We start from the raw sequence: 19,467 nt of genomic DNA, 5'->3' as shown, positions 1-19,467 counted from the left end.
TGATTAAAATGCAATTTATTTTTGTTTTAATGAGTCTTCATGTTTGTGTCTGTCTTAAACATATCAAGCAGGTCTTATAGTAACTTTTTGCTTCCAACATGATGCCGCCCTCCGCTGGGGATGTGTACTCAGGACAGCAAACATACTGCATATGTTGTGAGCTATTGTTAAAACCATGAACCTAGACTTAAACACACTGAAATGTTTTGTATTGCATTTTATTTGATCATGATACAAATCTCAAGTACCTCACACAGTTGAACAAAACAGACAAACACTGGAAACATCCCAAATGTAAAAATCTGTATACATTACAATTTGATGGAAGAGTTCACTTAATCTTTGCAACAATGATGTCCATTTAGAAGAAGAAGAAAAAACACTGCCCTTTTAGTTAAAATAAAAATCCTCAACAGATTCGCCACATTTAATTAAGAAATCTTGGCAAAGGGATGTTACCCTCTGCTAGACATAGACATCTCATGCTGGTCTCATAAAGCTGCTCCAGTGTTCCCACTTGGACACAATTGTTCTGGTCTGACGTGTTCACACAAAGAATTCGCTGTCTGGAGCGTTCGCCTCTGAAGTCAACACCAGCTGAGCTATGACCCAACACGTGGCAGGTAGCCAGGGCAAATGTGTGCGCCTGCATGTTGAATACTAGCACGCTTTCTATCTACGCGTTTTGAAAGTATGCAAGTGGAGAAATGTGGCATTGTATGACGAAGAGGCATGGGCTGGTTAGGTTTTGGGGTCTGCACTGCGGCGCTTGAGCTTCTCTGGGTTGTTTGAGGCCATGTGTGAAAAGTCTCTGAAGATGTCGTGGTAGGTTTCATCACCTGGGGAAAAAAAACACCAGAGAAGAAGACATGAGCCTTGACATTTTATAGGAGTATTACAAGCTTCAAAGTTTAAGAATACATTCTTAAATTAATGCCATCTCTTCTGACTTTAAATTCTTGGCGCTCTTCTCATGAGGCACATCTCTCATCTAAAGCTGCATCATTCTGGAGAGCACACATTCAGTTTTAATGGCTGGAACTATTTCCTGAACACATTTAGTTGTAGCCCTAGAAGCGAGAGGCATGCAGTTGAACAAATAAACACGCACACATATCGGTGCATGCACATGCACTTTACCTCTCGGTTTGCAGTAGGTGGCACACTGCACAAGCAGTTGAGAGCAGCTGGACATCTCAGCGGGCAGAAGGCAAAAAGGCACATGAGTGCACACAACAAAGACACACAGTGATAAAGCACATCAAATACTGACCAGCAGTTGATTCAAGCAGACAAAAGCGTCACGGTTCCATTCCTTCATGAGTGAAACCGTGATTGAAAACAGCTTACACAAGAACTTAAAAAAAAAATAGCCACTTGATAGCCACTTAAGGGCAATCATGAAAGAATGGACTTTGCAGCTTGAAAAGGAGCCAAATGATAAAATGCAAACAAAACCCAGTGTTAACCTTAAAAGCTCAAGAGCTGCATCACAAAGCTCTTGAAATTCGGATAAATGTAAGCACGTAATATATAAACAGAGTTCAAACTATTCACAGAATAGCAGGATAAAACCGTCCTTGAGGACCAAACCAGACGTTGAATTTAGCTTACATAACTGGACAGAAAAAAACAACACGGCCAGTTCACATAAACACAATCAAAACTATCTGAAGCCAGAACACTGTACATACTGTGTATAAAAAAATATCCCAAATATACAATATAAAAAAAGCAAGTCTGTTATATACATAGACCTCATTATACAACATTGGAAACGCCCACATGCAGCACTCTGTATTGACGCGGTATTCAGAGATTGTGTGGGTTTCAAAGTGCAGGAGGATGTGCGTTAGTAATTCAAAGTGCAATGTGAACTCGTTTCACATGACATTTTCCTGTCTTTGCTGATGTATCCAATCGGTTCTCACTTGTGACCTCGAGACTCGGCCTTTATACTGTCGTGCTGTGTTCTGGCTTTTACTTGGTTCACAGGAAATAAGGCAACTTTTCTTTTCTTTTTGTGATGATGCCTGTTTGCTCGAATGATAGGGATGTAACATGTTTTTCCTTTTAGCTCACAACCAAAAACAGGCTCATTCCAGTCTCGCTGCCTGTCTCTTGTCCCGGGCTGATTTCGACCCCCACTAATCGTTGTGCCCCCCCAGAGCCCAGCCACTTATGTGGTTCTTGAGAGCCAGGAGGCTCTTCCTGGTGTGGGCCCGCCCTCCTCCTCCTGACCCAACTAAAACATCCCCAGACCCCTGCCCCCCCGATTGACCTGATTGGCCAAACGCTCCGTCCATCTCCCGCATCTCCTTGTTCATTTTGGCGATACGCAGCCTGAAAAAAAAGAAAGGATCAGTTAGAGAAGCTGCTGCCGTTAACTGGTTTACGTCGTCACATGTGACGTTTTTTTTTCTTGCCATAAATACTCACAAAGTGACGATGTCAGCGTTGGCGGTGTCCACGGCGATAGTAATGGGGTCTTTCTGGTTCTTGTCTTTGGCGTTGTAGTCGGCTCCTCGCTTCAAGAAGAGACAAACCAGCCTGGGAAAGCAGAGAGAAAGTGTGTGAGAGTGTGTGTGCATCACATAGGTCAAGTCTAAGAAACTAAATCTCACCCCCTGCTTTTCTTTGTGTGTCTTTTTTGGACCCTTTTAATTCACCAAGTCAAACATCAGACCTTCACAACGTTAACAGGCGAATAGGGTACACATTTTAAGTATTAAATATCATACAAGCACACCAAACAGCACACCAATTTCAGGCAAGACATCCTTCTACAGTTTGTATTATTAGAATAATACAAACAAAGTATTTTCTATGAAATAATATATATAGCCACGCAACTTTTCCAGTCGATTAATTCAATAAAGACAATTCATATTTTTTTCACAAGTTTTCTGATATTTCATGTTTAAATATTTGGGAAATCTAAATGTGTATTTTTTATGCATTCTTTCCTCTAGTCTGAAAGACTAAATGCAAAAAAAACCTCAAAACTGAACAGTGCAGGAAAGAAAAGATGCATATGACAGTTTCAACTCTATAAACTCCTTAATTAATTAATTCATCTTTTGACAAATTTTCCAAATCTTTGCGGTTCTTCCGGAAGAGGAAATGCAGAGTGAGTGCAAGAAGTGGACTTTTAATTCCTAGTTTTGTTCCTGAATTAGGTACCTTTTAGGCCCTTTTAGTTCTTGTAACTATTTGATCAAAGATAGTAAATCTTATTCTTTAATGATGTCAAATCATGCTCCAAACCTGTGCTCCATGCAAGAGTGTAATCTGTCCCAGGCCAGATGAGATTAGGGAGACTTTCTGATAAACTACAAATCGTGAAATATGATCTCCATGTTATCTGCATTTTGTTCCCTTTGGTCTAAACAACCCGCTTCACTTGGCAAAGATCACTTGCTGTAAAGCTACAAGGGGCAACTTTGCAGTGCTTTAAAATCAAACATCTGACATCAATACAAATAAATAACGACAACTGCAAACATAAAAAACTGTCTGACAAAACTGTAAAAATCTGAAGTGAATTTGCGTCAGAAGATCCTTTTATATTGTAATTTATCACTTCCTTTGTGCAAAGATTTTCCACTTTATGCAACACAGGAATGTTATTTGGCGAATCCACTTAGCTTAGTTAATGGTGCCGGGCGCTGTGCCGGAAAGGCTCTGATAGATTTTCTTTCCCTTGTGTTTCTTTCTCTGTGTCAGTGTCTATTACTGTTTTATTTTATTGTTACTTACTTGCTGATACATGGTTGTTTGTTTTATCTTATAGAGTATTTATGTTTGTAAATAATAATAAGAAACGGCCTGTGAGTTGTACCGTTTACTTGACCAAAACATCCAGTTTTGTCACATTGTGTCACCTTTGTTTGGTCAATGTGGGGGCACTGAAATGTGTGTGTGTGTGTGTGTGTGTGTGTGTGTGTGTGTGTGTGTGTGTGTGTCCTACCCGGTGTGACCCAGGATGGTGGCGTGGTGAAGCGGTCCTCTCCCGTTACTGTCCATCTGGTTGACGTTAGCACTGTTCTGCAGCAGGAACTCGCAGGCTGCTAGCGCATTCTAGACAGAAAATAGGAAGCGCATGAGCTGCCATTCGTCTATTTTCAGCTTACACACAACCTACATGATCTGCTCTGAACCTCCTCCTACTATCACCCCGTCAAGCTGTCCAAACCGGTAAAACACCAGTGGGCCCTCAAGGCCACAAAGTGCTGGACGCAAGTAAAGACAGTTGCCCAAAGGAGAGGTCAAGAGGTCAAAATCCTCAAATCAAGTTTAACGCTCTCCTCACCGCGGAGACCGCCTGTATCAGCGGCGTGCTGGACTCCTCGGCCGCGTTGACCCAGTTGACGCTGGCTCCGTGGGCCAAAGCGTCGGCCATGACGGGGAAGTTCTGCAGGGCTGCCGAGCGGTACAACAACGCCCCGGGGTGAAGTCCGCTCAGATCCTCTTCCTCCTCGTCCGCATCTGAGGAGAGCACGGGGGTTAACGTATTTAAGTTTAAAAAAGAGCTATATGTTAAACACATTGCACAAGCTCAGGCCAGACGTCCGCATCAGCGTGCAATGGTGATCTCACCTTTGTGTGTATTGTTCTTTTGGACAAGGTCACTGGGGCTCAGCCCTGAGGAAAGAGAGAGAGACACACGATTACTGGTTTATCCTGCTGACTGCAACAGCGCACACATAATACAGCTGACTAGGCCCTTAGGATTATCAACTTTTGCTGGATCACCAACTTTAGGGATTGTGTGTGTGTTTCTGTTTTGTTGACATCAGCAGAAGTATGAAGAGTGATGAAATACTAGACAAGCAAGCAACCAGCTAGATTATTAGACTGGTTTCCCTCCATCAGTCCCGACTCCGGCCTCTCGGCGCTCACCTGTGCCCCGAGCCAGAGTGGCTCGGTTCGGTTTGGGTTTGAGCGGCGGCCGCTGCGCGGTCCGGTCCTGTGTGTCGCTTCGGTTCCTCCGGCCGCTGGCTCGCCTCAGCAGCGGGTTCCTGCCAGTCTCGGGCAGCTTTTGGATGAACTTCTTTTCGACGTACTTTGATCGGATCCACGACTCCTTGTCTCCTCTGAGGGACAGAAGCGAGAGATTAGAGAGGAAGGAGAGAACGAGATGGGAGGGAACTCATAGTTCTTCTCTCACTCAGTAAAACAAACAAAGCAGACATGCAGGGTTGTATTTGTCAGTATGTTTCTGGTTTTACTTGTTCCCAGTTTGACTCCACAACTTGCTTGTGCAGCTGTGAGACAAGAATGCTTCACACATATCCCCGAGGCGCTCAGTGTCTTTTAATTAATTAATAATTCTGTTAAAAAGAGCTCTATTTAGTGTCTCCTTTCTTTACTATTTAATTACAGCACAATGCAAGATGAATACGACTTAAAAACAATGAAATCCACGTTTATTAGCTGTGTTATAAAGGAATGTGAGTTGTCAATAAGTCAAAAAAAAAGAAGCAATATTTCAAAAGGAAATAAATAAAAAAATATCAAGAAATCTAATAACATAAGGCCAAACAGGACAAAAGTGAAAGCTCATGCTGCAGAAAGCATGCAGCCTAACAGCAGGCTTCCGGAGAACACTTTAGTCACAACGTTAATCATGTGCATCGTGTACCTGTGGGACTTCCTGTCTGCTGCGACACAACAGAGAGGAGAACAGGAAGTCAAAAAATAGGTCGAAAGAGAGTTGTAGGCCGCTGATATATTAATCTGTAGACCCACAAATATCTTTGCAGATGGGACATTTTTAAAGTTCAGACACCGAAACCACTGGTTTTCTCAACACACATAAACTTTTCAGAAATGTGGAGAGTCGATTCACGGCCAAGTTAGTATTCATCGTCCATGTACAAATATGCAGAATTAAACCTTTATGTAATGACATGAATATGACAGCAGGAGGAGGTGAAGAGGGTTTTCTTTTTATTTCTGCTGATTTCTGAGTCACGCTGGATCAACAGCTTGATGAATGAGGCCGGGAACTCGTTATCATTAGGAAATAAAGAAAGGTTGTACAGGTGTGTACAAATTATGGACGACCAAATATTAATTATTAGCAAAGAGGCACATGAAACACAAAGCAGTTGAATAACACACCAAAAAAAGGGAAAACATGTGTAAACATACATAAATATCTATGAATTGGATTCCATATTATTAATCGTGTCTTTTGCTTTCACAACTATGAAATAATTATTTAATTCCTTTTTAGTAGATTGTTTTTTCTTCATCAAGACTCATATATCCCTCCTCCACAGACACGCATACAACAAACATTTCATTTCCAGCATGACGACCTGCTGTCAATATTTCAATAAACCAAGATGTCTCGTATGAGGAAGTTGCGATAGATGATGTGACACAGATCACCACGAACACAAGCAGTGTTTGATTGACATCCATTCAATTAGCATACTGACATAATATCACTATACTTTGAGACACACCCTCATTTGAGTTTTTTTTTGGGGGGAAATCCATCTCAAGGAAAACCAAGTCTCTTAAGGGGACTCCAACGATTTATTATTGGACTTCCACAGCATTAGGAGCCTTGTCAGAGACACGTTGCAACAAGAATGGGTCCTACGTTTCCCATATGGCAACTAACAGCATCTTTTTGTGAGACCCTCTTTTCCTTTTAAATTGCACATAGTTCTAACTCCATGCCCTAGTTTCTAAAATAAACTTACTGATGAAAATGTGAACCCAAAAGCCAAAGCCTAGATACCCCGGATGACATCACCTGGGTCATTGTCCTCGAGAGCCAGATAAGACATCGTAGTACTATGAAGGGTACACTGTGTTGGTTAGTTTGTACCTGGGACTGGAGGGGTGGGGCTTCTTGATGGTGATCTCATCGATGCGGGCCTCGTAGATCCTGTTGATGACGGTGTTTCCTAATTCACACATCAGCTAAAGGAGGAAAAGAAATACTGGAATATAATGCAATGCTAGTTGTTAAAGTAAACTATTACATTATTTATGTCATGATCATCTACCTGTGAGGACTTCTTGTTAACACAGAAAATACAATAGCTGCTGCAGTAAAAACGTTATATTACCTTAACGAGCTCTGGCTCCCAGGAGTCGAGAGTGAGGGATCGCACTTTGGAAAAATGGACTCCCAGGCTCCTGGTAAGTGGAGGAAATAATTAAAGCTAAGGTTTCAAGCCAAGTAAGTGTGTGTGAGTGTGTGTGTGTGAGAATGTACCTGTGTATTCCCGAGCAGACGATACAAAGCGTGATGCCCAGGTTGATAGAGGCCCAATCAGGACCAGGCTCTCCACAGTCGCAGCACTGCTTGTTCCCTGGGATCGCCTGGACCTCCTCCAAGGCCTTGCGGCCCTTGTTATCCTGATCCCCTCCTCCTCCCCCTCCCCCTCCTCCCAAACTGTTCAGAGACACCGAGCTGCAGCGCTGTCTCTGATAAACACACACACACACACACACACACACACACACACACACACACACACACACACACACACACACACACATACACACACACACACACACACACACACACACACACACAGGAATGAGAAGACGAACAAACGTACACAACTTCCTCTGTATCGGCTCGGATTAAACTCCCACTGATGTAAGAATGCAGGTATGTAAGATGATGCGTGTGTGTGTGTGTGTGTATTTTCTCACTGGGCTGTGTGAGTCCTCTCTGTGCTCCTGAAAGGCTGAGGCGATGCTGCTTTGGACGGCACTGATCCACGCCTGCTGCTGCCTCTCAGAGTCGGCCTGCAACAAACAGCACCTACACACACGCACACAAACACACACAGGCGCGAGAAATTGACGCTCTTAAATCGCCACACTTAACGCTGATTAAATTCAACACCGTCGCTTAAATACACGTATGCGTGAGCGCACAAACATGTTCTCCCACGCATACTCACTTTGACGGGGAAACCACTTCAAAGCAGAATCGTCTCTCGTTTTCAGCGCTGGGCTTCACTGTGCAGAGACGCAGGTCCTCCACCACAGCTGTCGGCTGGTCCTGAGAGACACGCATGCCGGTCAGACCATGCGTGTTACATGCACATTTGTGTTCTTTATTTGGCTATTCAAGTCGTTTTAGAGACGATTTTAAAAATAGTGACATTTATCCACAATATACCTTGAATTTCTTCTGATACACCAGCTGACTTTTCTGAATTGAAAACCAACGCCTGGAGGGAGAATACAAAAATGGTCATAGAGTTGAGGATTAAGTTTTTAGTAAGAAGAGTGAAGTAGTAGACACACACACACACACACACACACACACACACACACACACACACACACACACACACACACACACACACACTACTTTCCAACAGTGGACATTTGAGTGCTTTTAGTGTGGAGGGAGAGAAGCACAAAGACAATGCAGCCATTCTGCATGAGACAGAGCTCATGGGTGAACTTGTACCTGCTCCAGGTCTTGAAGGCGTTGCTGGCTCTCTTGTACAGGTATCCCTCCATGGCAATCCCATTAGCTGCGTCAGCGTTGAAATCCATGATTGAGTCATCATAGGATACGTCCTGGAAATATTGAGGAAAAACAAGTAACTTAGCGGAAATTAAATTAGTGTTAAAGGCCTATTACTGTATTTTAATTGTGGTTTAAAAAAAAAATGTTGCATCTAATTGTACATTTTCATGAATGCATTACCTTTTTCTTGATCGCAGCGTGTCTTTGCTCCATGTCCCTCTTCTCCCGGGCCGAGTTTAGGACAAACTGAGTGTGCTATTGAGACAGGAATAGACTGAGAGGTCATTCTCCAGACACACATATTGATTATTAAATGATGTGCATTACTCCACTCATGACAGATCTCTTATGTGTAATATATTAAACTCTCTGATACATTTATTGATTTGCAGTTTTACTCAGCAAAGTGGAACAGGTTAAGGGATCAATGACACAGCAGCAGGCTGTTTACCAACAATGGCGCTTAAAACTCAGTTCAATCATCATAACACATTAACCAATTAATTATAATACTTCGAAATCCTAAATGATAAATAGAAAATGTGAATTTTAAGGCATTTGGTGAGGTTAATGTTTCAAATGTGTTTTATGTAGAAATGGGTAAAAGCTTCAGAAATTAAATGAAAATAATAGCGTCGACAAGTGTTCTGAAAAGCTGTAAAAAGTTGCATGGATTCTGATTTATGTACATAAGTATCTCTATGTATTTATATTAGTGCCTATTATAGTTATTGCCTTTTCTGTCTATTCACTGAACTGAATGCTTTCCCGGTTTCCTTTCCCTTTCCTCTCTAACATAAACAGAAAGTTCAGAGTGGGTTATCACTCCTGCCGTCTTTGCTCTTCAGGAAAAAGGAATTAGGAAGTGTTGAACCTTTTCCTACATCCGGTGTCAAACTGAAGAGCACCACTGGTAGTTTCTCTTGTGAATCGGTCTGTCCCAATACACAGTACTGCATGTCAAAGGTACCAGGATGTCCTACTGCATTGTAACGACAAAGCAACTGAATGCTCACTGCGTGCAACAGTATGTTGCAACAGTATGTTGCACTGCAGAACGTAATACATTTCATTCATTTTAAACAGGAAGCGAAGAGCGAGAGTCGGACATTAAACACCGACAAATTCGTTTCCTGTTTTAAATCCTTTTAATTTAGCAAAAACACAATAATCCTGCTGATGTTCAAGGTTGTTTGCGGTCCTTTTTCTCCAAAAAGGACAGGAACTGACTGACACACACACACACACACACACACACACACACACGATTTCCTGTTGTTGCTCACCCTGCCGCCCTTAGAAAGATGCCAAGAACTCATCTGATGCAACTAACCCAAACTAAATGTTGGGTGTTATGCTTAGTGCTTATGCCTCATAAAAAAGTATTTTCAATGTTTATATTAGTTTGTGGTCACCTTCTCTTTAACTGGCACACTCTCAGATTGTTTCATTTTTACAATAGACCTTTTTCACGGCAGACATTTTGACATGTTCTAGTAGGAAAAGCATGTGTGTAATTTCCCTCCATCGCTGCATTCTATGTCCGGGAGGCCGTGGGATTGTGCAGGCTGGTTCACTGGTTCACTGGAATAGCTTACTGGGACATTTAATGGAACCGAGCCATCATCTATGTAATCCATTCCACCCGTGCCTTCCCTATTATGATAAGGCAAAACATGTCTGCTGGGAAAAGGATCCATGAAAGCCAGAGGAGGCCAACATTTCTCAATAAAAAGGGCAAAGAGAAAGGTCACGCACGTAAAAGAAACTTTGCTTTTTCTTCCTCCAAGCTCAGAAACTTGAATTATGTCACATTCATCCGTGTATGCTGCCGAGCGGATGAAACAAACAATACGGAGACCTGCTCCTTAAAACATTGCTCTCCAGTAGTCAAACCTCCACAGGACTCAAGGAATATTGTCTAATAAGGTCAAAAGAGCGAGCGCAGCTTCTACAGGCACCTTGTGGCGAGGCTGTGCAAATATCACCCACCGATTTATTTTGGGAAATATGTGCCGTCTCCTTTTCCCGCCAAGCTGTTTATCATTTAGTTAAGATTCATACAGAGTCGGGTCCTGTCATCAAACAAGATGTTGTTGGCTCACATGATTGCTCCAAGATACACCGGTAGAAAATGATCAGTCAGGCTTTAACTAGCAATTACCTCTTCATTCAACTTCCGTCGATACTCATCCAGTTCTGAGAGAGACTGGTGGCCATGTTGGAAGAGCTGTGCCTGGGCCTCCATCAGCGACAATAGCTGACAGGAAGCATGAGAGTGTATGTCAGACCACTTGCATACATACATTTTTACAAAAGCAACAACATGCATTTAAAATAAGTCAACAAGAACTCACTGCCATCAGAATGTCTGTCTTCTTCTTCGCCTCAATGACGTTAATCTGAAACAAATGAAAGCAGTGGTTTGAGATGTGTTTGCATAACCAAAAGCTCACTGGCCAGTTGAAGTTCTGGGAGTCACAGCCACAGGGCCGGAGGAAAGCCCCATGGCAAACCTGTTATCATTCACAACAGAAAAAGCCAACTATAATTAGACGTGCTGTTGTGTGTCTTGTCAGGCTGTTTTTGGTACCAGAGTGCTCCGATTATGTGACTGGTTTTCCCCTTTAAACTTCTTTTTGCAGAGTGGAACATTTGATTCCTCACAGATGTATTGTACGCCTGTTTTTATGAAAGCTGGGAATGAATTCACCCAAAAATATGTACAAATGATTACAACAATAACACGACTGTGATCCTGTCCTTTAAAGTTAAGACTAATATCAAATACATACAGTACAGCTAAATAAAAATGTAGTTCCTGGTAAGATAAAGTGCAACAGTGATTCCAAAGCGTCTTATATCCCTGTGGCCCAACACAAAGTGAAAAAGGAGGTCGCTTTACGTCGCCCAGTGTTCTTTCTCACCTCCAGGACGTAATCCAGGGCCTCAGACCGAAAGGTCCTGCGAGCGTTGAGCAACGCATTGCTCGCCTCCTCCACTTCGTGTTGCTTCCCCCGCGGGGCCTGGGCGTTCCTCACCAGCGCCCCCTCCAGGCATTCGCTGCCGCGCTCAAACTCCTTGCGCACGTCCTTGAAACGACGCACATCTCTGTGAGACAGGGAAGGAATAAAAAAAGAGGACGATTATGCAAGTATTTCACCTTTATTTGATGAATACATTGCCAACATTGAAGAAACTATGGAGAAGTTGGCTATTATATACACCAACACACAATTTGGAGATGTGCATGACAGAGTTTAATGGAGGGAACTGGAAGCTCAGAGGGTTAAACCACATTAAAAATGTATCATTGCCTAAAAGTCTAGCTAATTACTATTGTCACATGCTATGAGACTTCCTCTCTAATCTAATCCACCGTATCATTTTCACTAATAAGAGCAAGACTGCAAGACAGAGTACGAGGGGAAGTCTAACGAAGGGTCATAATCCTTTAATATTATTTATGTGTGTGCCAACAAATGTTGCCTGATTTGCAGGAGGGGTGACTCAGCCTGAAGAAGTGTGTGCATCTAAAAGATTTGCAGGAGAGGTGACTCAGCCTGAAGAAGTGTGTGCATCTAAAAGATTAAATGAAAAAGCAGCTCACTGACTCTTTGACAAAGTTCTGCAGCTTCGTCTTGACAGACTTCTGTGTGGTCTCAATCACTTCCTAAAAAGGGAAAAGGAGACAGAGACAAAATCTTTCACAATGAGCCCAGATCACTGCTAAATATCAAATGCGGCCAAGGGCGTGCTGCAGCCTTGTTTCACCACATACTGCGGCTGCAGACAGACAGACAGACTCACCCCCTGAGCCTCCAAGATGATAGACAGCTTTTTGGAAAATTTGTCCAAACACTCCTGCAGGACAGACGTTTTAGATCAGACTCATCAAATCTTAATAGCAGTGTTTCTTTTCCATAACGATCATCTCCGTTTCGTCGTTAAAGTGCATAAGATATCCTGAATTTGACAGTTTAATTAATCAGATTGAAGTAGTAGCTTCCAGGTGTACTTAGTAAAAAGAAACACCACTTTCTTTGGATAAATGTGACATAATCTGAGTGGAAAAGTGACTTCTTTCACCTCCATCGTCGTGTCCCCAGAGCAGTGGTGTCCCAGATCCCGGAGGCCATTCACAAAGCTCTTGCTGGTCTGGCAATAGACTCTGCCCGCCTCCAGCATGGCCTGGCATTGTTTCACTAGCTGTATGACACAAAAATACAGCGCCACAGTCAGATTCACCCTGAATACTTAAACAAGACTTGAGAGGTGACTAACGACGGGCACACTCAGGGGGAATAATTAAACATAACGAGATAGCAGGAGTCCACACATTAAAGCAATGAAACAGTCAGAGTTGGACGTTATTCCAGTAGAGCGTAATTGCTGTGCATGCTGAATATAACCTCCAGCTTCTGTAGTTCACTAAACTGCATTTGAGACAAATCATGACTGGATTTTAAAGCTGGATTTTTTTCTTCTTCTTTTGAATACTGGGCTTTATATTTGATATATCTGATAACAATACATTTCCAATATGTTACCTAACAAAAAGACATGTGGTCAGGCAAGATATTTCACAGATTTTACAGTACAGATATAAAAAAATGACAGCAACTGTAACGTTACATACAATATAACACTTTTTAAAGAGTAGTACTATATCCATATGTTTCAGGTTGTTCTTAGCTAGCATTTGCACATGGAGCAACAGGTTTCTGGCCACCCTAAATCCAATGGCCACTCTTCTTTTTACTCTGTTCTGGTCTTTACTAACTCCTCAGGGAAATATCTGCCCCTTAAGCTGCTAAATGCTCCGCTAGTTTAGCTAGTTGCAAACAAAGCTAGCTAGCTAGTTGCAGCATAACGTTACAGTGAACGGCCCTGAAGAGAAGATTGAGAGTGTAACTTAGCCAGCAGTAACATTGTGGACAATAAAGCCAAAAATTAGGAGCTGAAATAATAGCTATGGAACAATATAACACGGAAAAATGTATTCTACGTGAAGTAAAATACAGGTTTAATACACATTGAACTGCAGCCTCGGAAATGTTTCCGCCATGTTTCACAGAAGTGTTTCAACTTAATGTGCCCGATTACAAACGTTGGACCTCTTCTCGGGACTGTACTTTTAAAAGAGGAATAAACTTTACACAGAGGTTTGACAGCTTCTGCCTCGACTGCTCTGGTGTGACTAGTAGCTCCTGGTGTCTAATGTCAGCATAGCTGCACATTTCTGGGTGACGTTGACTTTATGACTCTTTTGTTCTTGTGCTGCTGCTGGAGTTTTAGAAACGGTTGATGGCCTTGTTATTCCCAGAACCTTCAACATACGAGCTTATCCAACATTTACACTGATAATGATTTATCTTAAAAGCAACTGTGGGCCAATAGCTCTTTTTTCTTTCTTTTTTTAAATAGAAGACATTTTGATTCGTCAAAGCAGGAAGGTAGTTGAGACACTGCTACTTTATAGTTGTACTACGTAAGTTACATATAGAACATATCAGCTATATGGTGAGTATTGTTTTTCCCTTTTGATATTTAATACTTTGAATAACTTTACAAATGTTCAGACAAACAGGATATCTTTATTTATCTAAACTCACAATAAAAAATAAAAAAGTCCAACACTTATACAAGCAGGGACATTTGTCTTTCATTCTTTGTCAGAGGTCAGCTAAAGAGCAGCCGTTTTGCTTTCTTCTGCTCAAGGACACACGAGGCAAATAAAAGCAGCCTAAAGGGGTTTGAACCCAGTCAGGGTTTTTATCTAAATCAATGCATCTCCCTGCTGCCACGCATAGATCACTCACTTTTATGATGCCTTGCAGGGAAAGTCAAATGAACCAAGGGCTTTATCTAAACTAGGACTAGTGCATTTCCATGTTACTTTTACTTGTTATTATTATTACTACGAAGGAACAGAAACACAGCATATGACCTCTCTATCAGATGAATAGATCTGAAACTGTGTCGTATGCATGCAAACATGGAATGGGGAATATACATTATCGAATCAAAGCAGAACAAACTGTAGTTCTCTCCGTTGTAGGACAATACGATGGGGAAGCAGCACCTGCAGCCACTTCCTGCTTACAGTCAGGTGAAAAATACCTCAACTACCACTGCCCACCTCTCACTTCACTCCCTCTTCACATGAAAAGCATGTGTATACAGCGACTAAAACCTGTGTGTGTTTGTGTGTTTGTGTGTTTGTGTGTGCGTTGGAGGGAACATTCTTGAAAGTAGAGCATTGACTCACTATGATATCATGAAAGTGTGTGTAGGAGTAGGTGCATGAATCTCACCTTTTCTAGTCGCGTCTCGAGTTCACTCACATCGGTTTGGACCAGTTCGATTTCAGCTCTGAAACAGACACACAAAGTACACAATGTCACACACAATAGCTTGGGGGTCAAAGGTCACAATACATTTACTCACAGTAACCCATGAACCTCAGTGTGCCAATATTCCCCTCACATTTCATGGTATTTTACAATAATTAAGCCAATTTGAAGGTAGTTTAAGTGATTAGTTAAATAATTGATTAGTCAATAGACAGAAGAGTAATTGACACAATTGTTCACAGGTTTCAAACTTCTCAAATTTAAACTCTTACATCACGATAACCTTTTTTGCTTGCATACTGTGCTTCTATGCTGCATGTTTAAATGTGTCCCATAATAATACATAACAATATATGTAACATCTGTCAGGGGATACAGATGAGCAGCTAACTGATGCATTTACAGCGTTGTGCAGCGTCCCTGCTGAATAGAAAAATGACATCGCTCAATCAATACATTGAAAAAACAAACCAATCAATGATTTAAAAAAAGAAAGTATTGCAACTTTCTTAGTATTCATTCTAAACTATGAAAGGACAAGAAAGGTTTTTGAATGGACAGGTCATAAATTCACCCTTTTGCTTTTATAATTCTGACGCATAATCATATTTTCCAGGGTTCAAAGATATGCTTGTACCTCAACTTTAACTCAATAATTTCTTCATCAAAATAACACAATATTTGACTCTGATTCTCTCACGCACAGAAGCGCCTCTAGACGTCCTCTGCACGGCTAGATTGACGGCTTTTGACGCAACGGTCGGTATCTCTTGCTGCCTCTCGTCTCGTCTCAAACCAACAGCTCAAGCATGTGGTTTCCGCTGCCTTCCACCAACAGTACAGAGATACAGAGAGACAGACCGAGAGGGGGGAGACTGAGTGGAAAGAGAAGAGGAGGGCCTGGACACACAGTAACTGTTTGTGTTTCTGTTTGTTAGTGCGGGGATGTTTGAATCAAAGTCTGAGGTCAGCGTGAAGAGAGGGAAAGAAAGGAGAAGATGGAGGGAAGATAAACAAGAAGGGCACATCCTTTTTCATTAGTTTCCCTCAGTCAGTCAGAGAGTAAGAAAGCAAAATGAGGCAGAGTTTCCGCCGTCGTTCTCCCCACAGAAAGCACACTTCCTGCCTCCCCTGTTGATCACCTCAGCACATCTCGCCTCACTTCCTGTTGCCCTCCCACCTCACCACTACCTAGCAACAGGAGGCAGCACATTTGAGTGCCTGCCCCGAGCTGTCAGTTACAAGCTTTTGTATCTTTTCATCCTCCTCGGTCTTCTTTCGCATTCTCGGCTTATCGGTTTTGATTGAATGTGTTTTTAAAGGGAGATAACTTTCCTTCCCTTTCCACCCCCCACCCTTGTTCTTTCCCCTGCGCTCAGCCTGACACGAGACCTCACCGCTGCAGCTTCCACTACTCAAACTTTCCACCACTGTGCGAAGCCTCATAAACTCAGTACTGGCAAAGAGAGGCCCGAGACTCGTGGTTGAAATATGCCAAATCAGCTGCAAGAGACGACACCAGCCGCTGTGACTCAGGCGGGATGCCAACAAAAGATCAGGACACACCCAAACTTCGGCCCAACGCGCTCTTGAGCTGCTTGCAATACCAATTTAGCAACACTTCCTTTTTAGTTACACCAGATGCTGACTCTGTGTTGAAAGATAGGAGGCCGCAATAGAGCTTACACACTGATAGCAAAGTCAGGGACTTTAGAGGCTTTTAAGGAGGCTTAAAGTTGCTCAATTCAGTGAGAATGCATCTATCAATATAACTTGATTGACATGTTTCTAAATAAATATGTTGAGTGACAATAGGGCCAATGTCAGCTTCCTGCGTGTCATTGACCCGGAGCAGCAACTTCTCCCCTCAGAGCGCTCGCTGTGTTCAGCCCTGCAGGCCTGCATGTAGACTCGTTCCTCTTATTGACCCCTCAAACACTTGCAATGACATGCATGGCTCAGACGCAGAGGGACTGCTGACTGTGAGCATCAGCAGTTCAAATTGACTTAAATGCATATTTTAGAAGGCTGAAAGGCCACTGACATTGGGGCTTTTGCAATACAACCTTCCATAAGGAATATACTTAAAGTAAACATTGCTTTTTAGAACCTGTCATACTTTTTTTAGCCTCATTTTAAACTCCAGAAGGCACATTAACTAACTTCTGCTGCTGGGACTCAAGAGTTAAATCTCCCTTTTTATTCCCTACATCATTAAGCAGTGAATAAAGCACAGGTGAACTTCTTACCTGAAGCGCGGAGAGTCTTTCAAACACTCCTCAAAGTCCAGCTTGACGGTCATCCCTCCGCTTATGGTCGCAGATCACACTAATAACACTTTACTGTATTTCTTCGAAGCTGGAGCCGATCAGACGACACTAAATCTTCAGGTTGGAGGCTCCGCACCGGGCAGCTTGACTCATTCTTCTGTCACGAGCGTCATTTGTATTCCTCGCGCAGCTCGCTCCTGTTTCAGCGCTTCTCTCTTAGAGGGACACCGCGAGCCTGATCTCCTTCCGAGCCACGAGACGACTTGTCACCACTTATGAATGAACGCAGGGAGATGTCAGCCGCGTTGTTACCATTTCATCCGGTTAAAAAAAAAGAAAAAAGTCGAGCGCGTCGTCGTGTCGGATGCTGCAGAAAGTTTCCAAGGGAAAAAAAAAAAAAAGTATCCTGACTGATCGATACGGACCGATATTACCCAAATGAATAAGATTAAATCAGAGGGCAGCCGCTTGATTGGATGTGTTTTCCCAAGAGAGCCGACTGGTGTCTCTCTTTCTCTCTCTCTCTCTCTCTCTCTCTCTCTCTCTTTTCTGTCTTTCTCTCTCTCTCTCTCTCTCTCTCTCTCTCTCTCTCTCTCTCTCTCTCTCTCTCTCTCTCTCTCTCTCTCTCTCACTCACACACACAAGCGGTCCAACCCCCATCTCTCTATTTCCGGGTTTATTACTCATGGCAAATTGTGGTTTTGAAGAAGGAAAACTTCTGAAATGAGAGGTTAGACTAAAACGTCTCTAATATAAATTATAGACTGACTCTACTTGGTGATTAATATATATTTTTTTAAAGGAGTTTAGTTACATGCAATCACATGTGTGATATCATGCTGTACAGTTGGCCATGTGGAATATCCCCCCCCCCCCCCCCCCTCCCCCCCCTCTCTTATTTGGTTTCTGCTGTTTGTGTATTCAACTTTTTGTTTTTGTTTCAGTGAACTGTGTGCTTCTCATGAAGAGAGACATGGGTGTGTATTCTTGTCTGGCAACTTTTTTTTCTTCTTCTTCTTTTTTATTGGCTGAGGTGTGTGAGAAAGGCTGCTGCTGTGGGCCACCCTCTGCTAACGAAGCCACTCACTGTGGAAGCTCATTGCTGCCAAGACAGGAAGGAAAATTGCCAGAAAACATGATGACAATACGAGTGGTAAGTCAAAGATATGAGATGCTAAGTTGATCAGTTGAAATGACAATATGAGATAGTGAGTTAAACTTTTGAAATGATGAGTAGGCCTATGTAGCCATTTTTAAATATTGTATTTGACATTACATGATTAATTACAAAGTCAATCAATTAGGATTTACCAGTCAAAATGTGAGAATCTAGACCAAGCTATGACTTACTAAATCATACAATAAGATACTAAGACAAACTCAGATGCTTTGACTTGGTATCAATAATTGAATTTGACCGTGAGTATTTGTTCATTTTATTCTGGCAGAAAGAGGCTTCCATTATTCCCAGGTCCCACAAAGAGACAAAACAACCCACTACTACGTGTTGGGTAACATTAAATATGCAATCCACACTTTGTCATCATCACCACAGACTGGTAGTCAGACACCCTCAAGCCTGTGGTTGACTGCTGAGTGAAGTGTAATTACAGTGGCTCAACTGGATTGTCTGTCATAAATATATATATATATATATATATATATATATATATATATATATATATATATATATATATATATATATATATATATGTATCCTGACACTAGCATATATCTATACAGACAGACAGACCTATCTATCTATCTGTCTGTCTGTCTGTGTATCTGTCTATATATCTGTCTGTCTGTATAGATATATGATAGTGTTAGGATATATATATATATATATATATATATATATATATATATATATATATATATATATATATATATATATGACAGACAATCCATTTGAGCCACTGTAATTACACTTCACTCAGCAGTCTGTCTGTCTGTCTGTCTGTCTGTCTGTATATCTTAGTATGTACCCCACCCCCCCTTCTGGTCATTAACAGTCATTGCAGGTCATCTGAAAACATAACAAATATTTTTTTTCCCTTCACTTTGGTTCATGTTGCAGATGATGTTAGTTTATCTCTCAGAGGATAAAAGTACCGTGATGCCTTCACGGACCACTGCCCTGATCGGACTCGTCTCTGTCTGTCTGCCACAGTTGCAGTGAGAAGAAATCTCAGATATTACATCTTAGACGTCACGGGAAGGGCGTAGTGAGGTCTGTTGTGTTGCTATGTTGCTTCATCAAAATAAATAGTCCGGGGTATTATCTGAGGACAAAGAGAGCTGCAATAACCTGTATTTA

The 19,467-nt window shown here is 42.0% G+C and overlaps 1 protein-coding gene across 1 annotated transcript; it reads right to left on the bottom strand.

Annotated features, from left to right (window-relative positions):
* Window positions 1-202: 202 nt before the first annotated feature.
* Window positions 203-17,263, bottom strand: acap1 (ArfGAP with coiled-coil, ankyrin repeat and PH domains 1). The gene is made up of 23 exons (XM_079214814.1): window positions 17,127-17,263; window positions 14,839-14,896; window positions 12,611-12,730; window positions 12,332-12,385; window positions 12,136-12,194; window positions 11,449-11,632; window positions 10,879-10,923; window positions 10,686-10,781; window positions 8,702-8,776; window positions 8,459-8,571; window positions 8,162-8,213; window positions 7,941-8,041; window positions 7,687-7,798; window positions 7,241-7,452; window positions 7,092-7,161; window positions 6,848-6,942; window positions 4,903-5,096; window positions 4,600-4,644; window positions 4,313-4,488; window positions 3,971-4,080; window positions 2,440-2,550; window positions 2,282-2,343; window positions 203-839 (listed from the first exon to the last, which is right to left on the bottom strand). The coding sequence occupies exons 1-23, from the start codon at window positions 17,177-17,179 to the stop codon at window positions 742-744; spliced, it is 2,295 nt and encodes a 764-aa protein (XP_079070940.1). The 5' UTR covers window positions 17,180-17,263; the 3' UTR covers window positions 203-741.
* Between the last annotated feature and the right edge of the window lie 2,204 nt (window positions 17,264-19,467).

This window comes from Taurulus bubalis, assembly GCF_910589615.1.
Source record: "Taurulus bubalis genome assembly, chromosome: 3".
NCBI lineage: Eukaryota > Metazoa > Chordata > Actinopteri > Perciformes > Cottidae > Taurulus > Taurulus bubalis.
Note: the sequence above shows the minus strand (reverse complement) of the source record. Positions and strands in the feature narration are given on the sequence as shown.

What these genes read in the sequence shown, in the direction of transcription:
- acap1 (XM_079214814.1), bottom strand. Translation starts at nt 17,179, where the DNA reads ATGACCGTCAAGCTGGACTTTGAGGAGTGTTTGAAAGACTCTCCGCGC. An exon ending in TCATCTTGGAGGCTCAGGGG is followed by an intron (nt 12,195 to 12,331) that starts GTGAGTCTGTCT and finishes TTCCCTTTTTAG; the next exon opens with GAAGTGATTGAGACCACACA. An exon ending in AACGCTGACATCGTCACTTT is followed by an intron (nt 2,344 to 2,439) that starts GTGAGTATTTAT and finishes CTTTTTTTTCAG; the next exon opens with GCTGCGTATCGCCAAAATGA.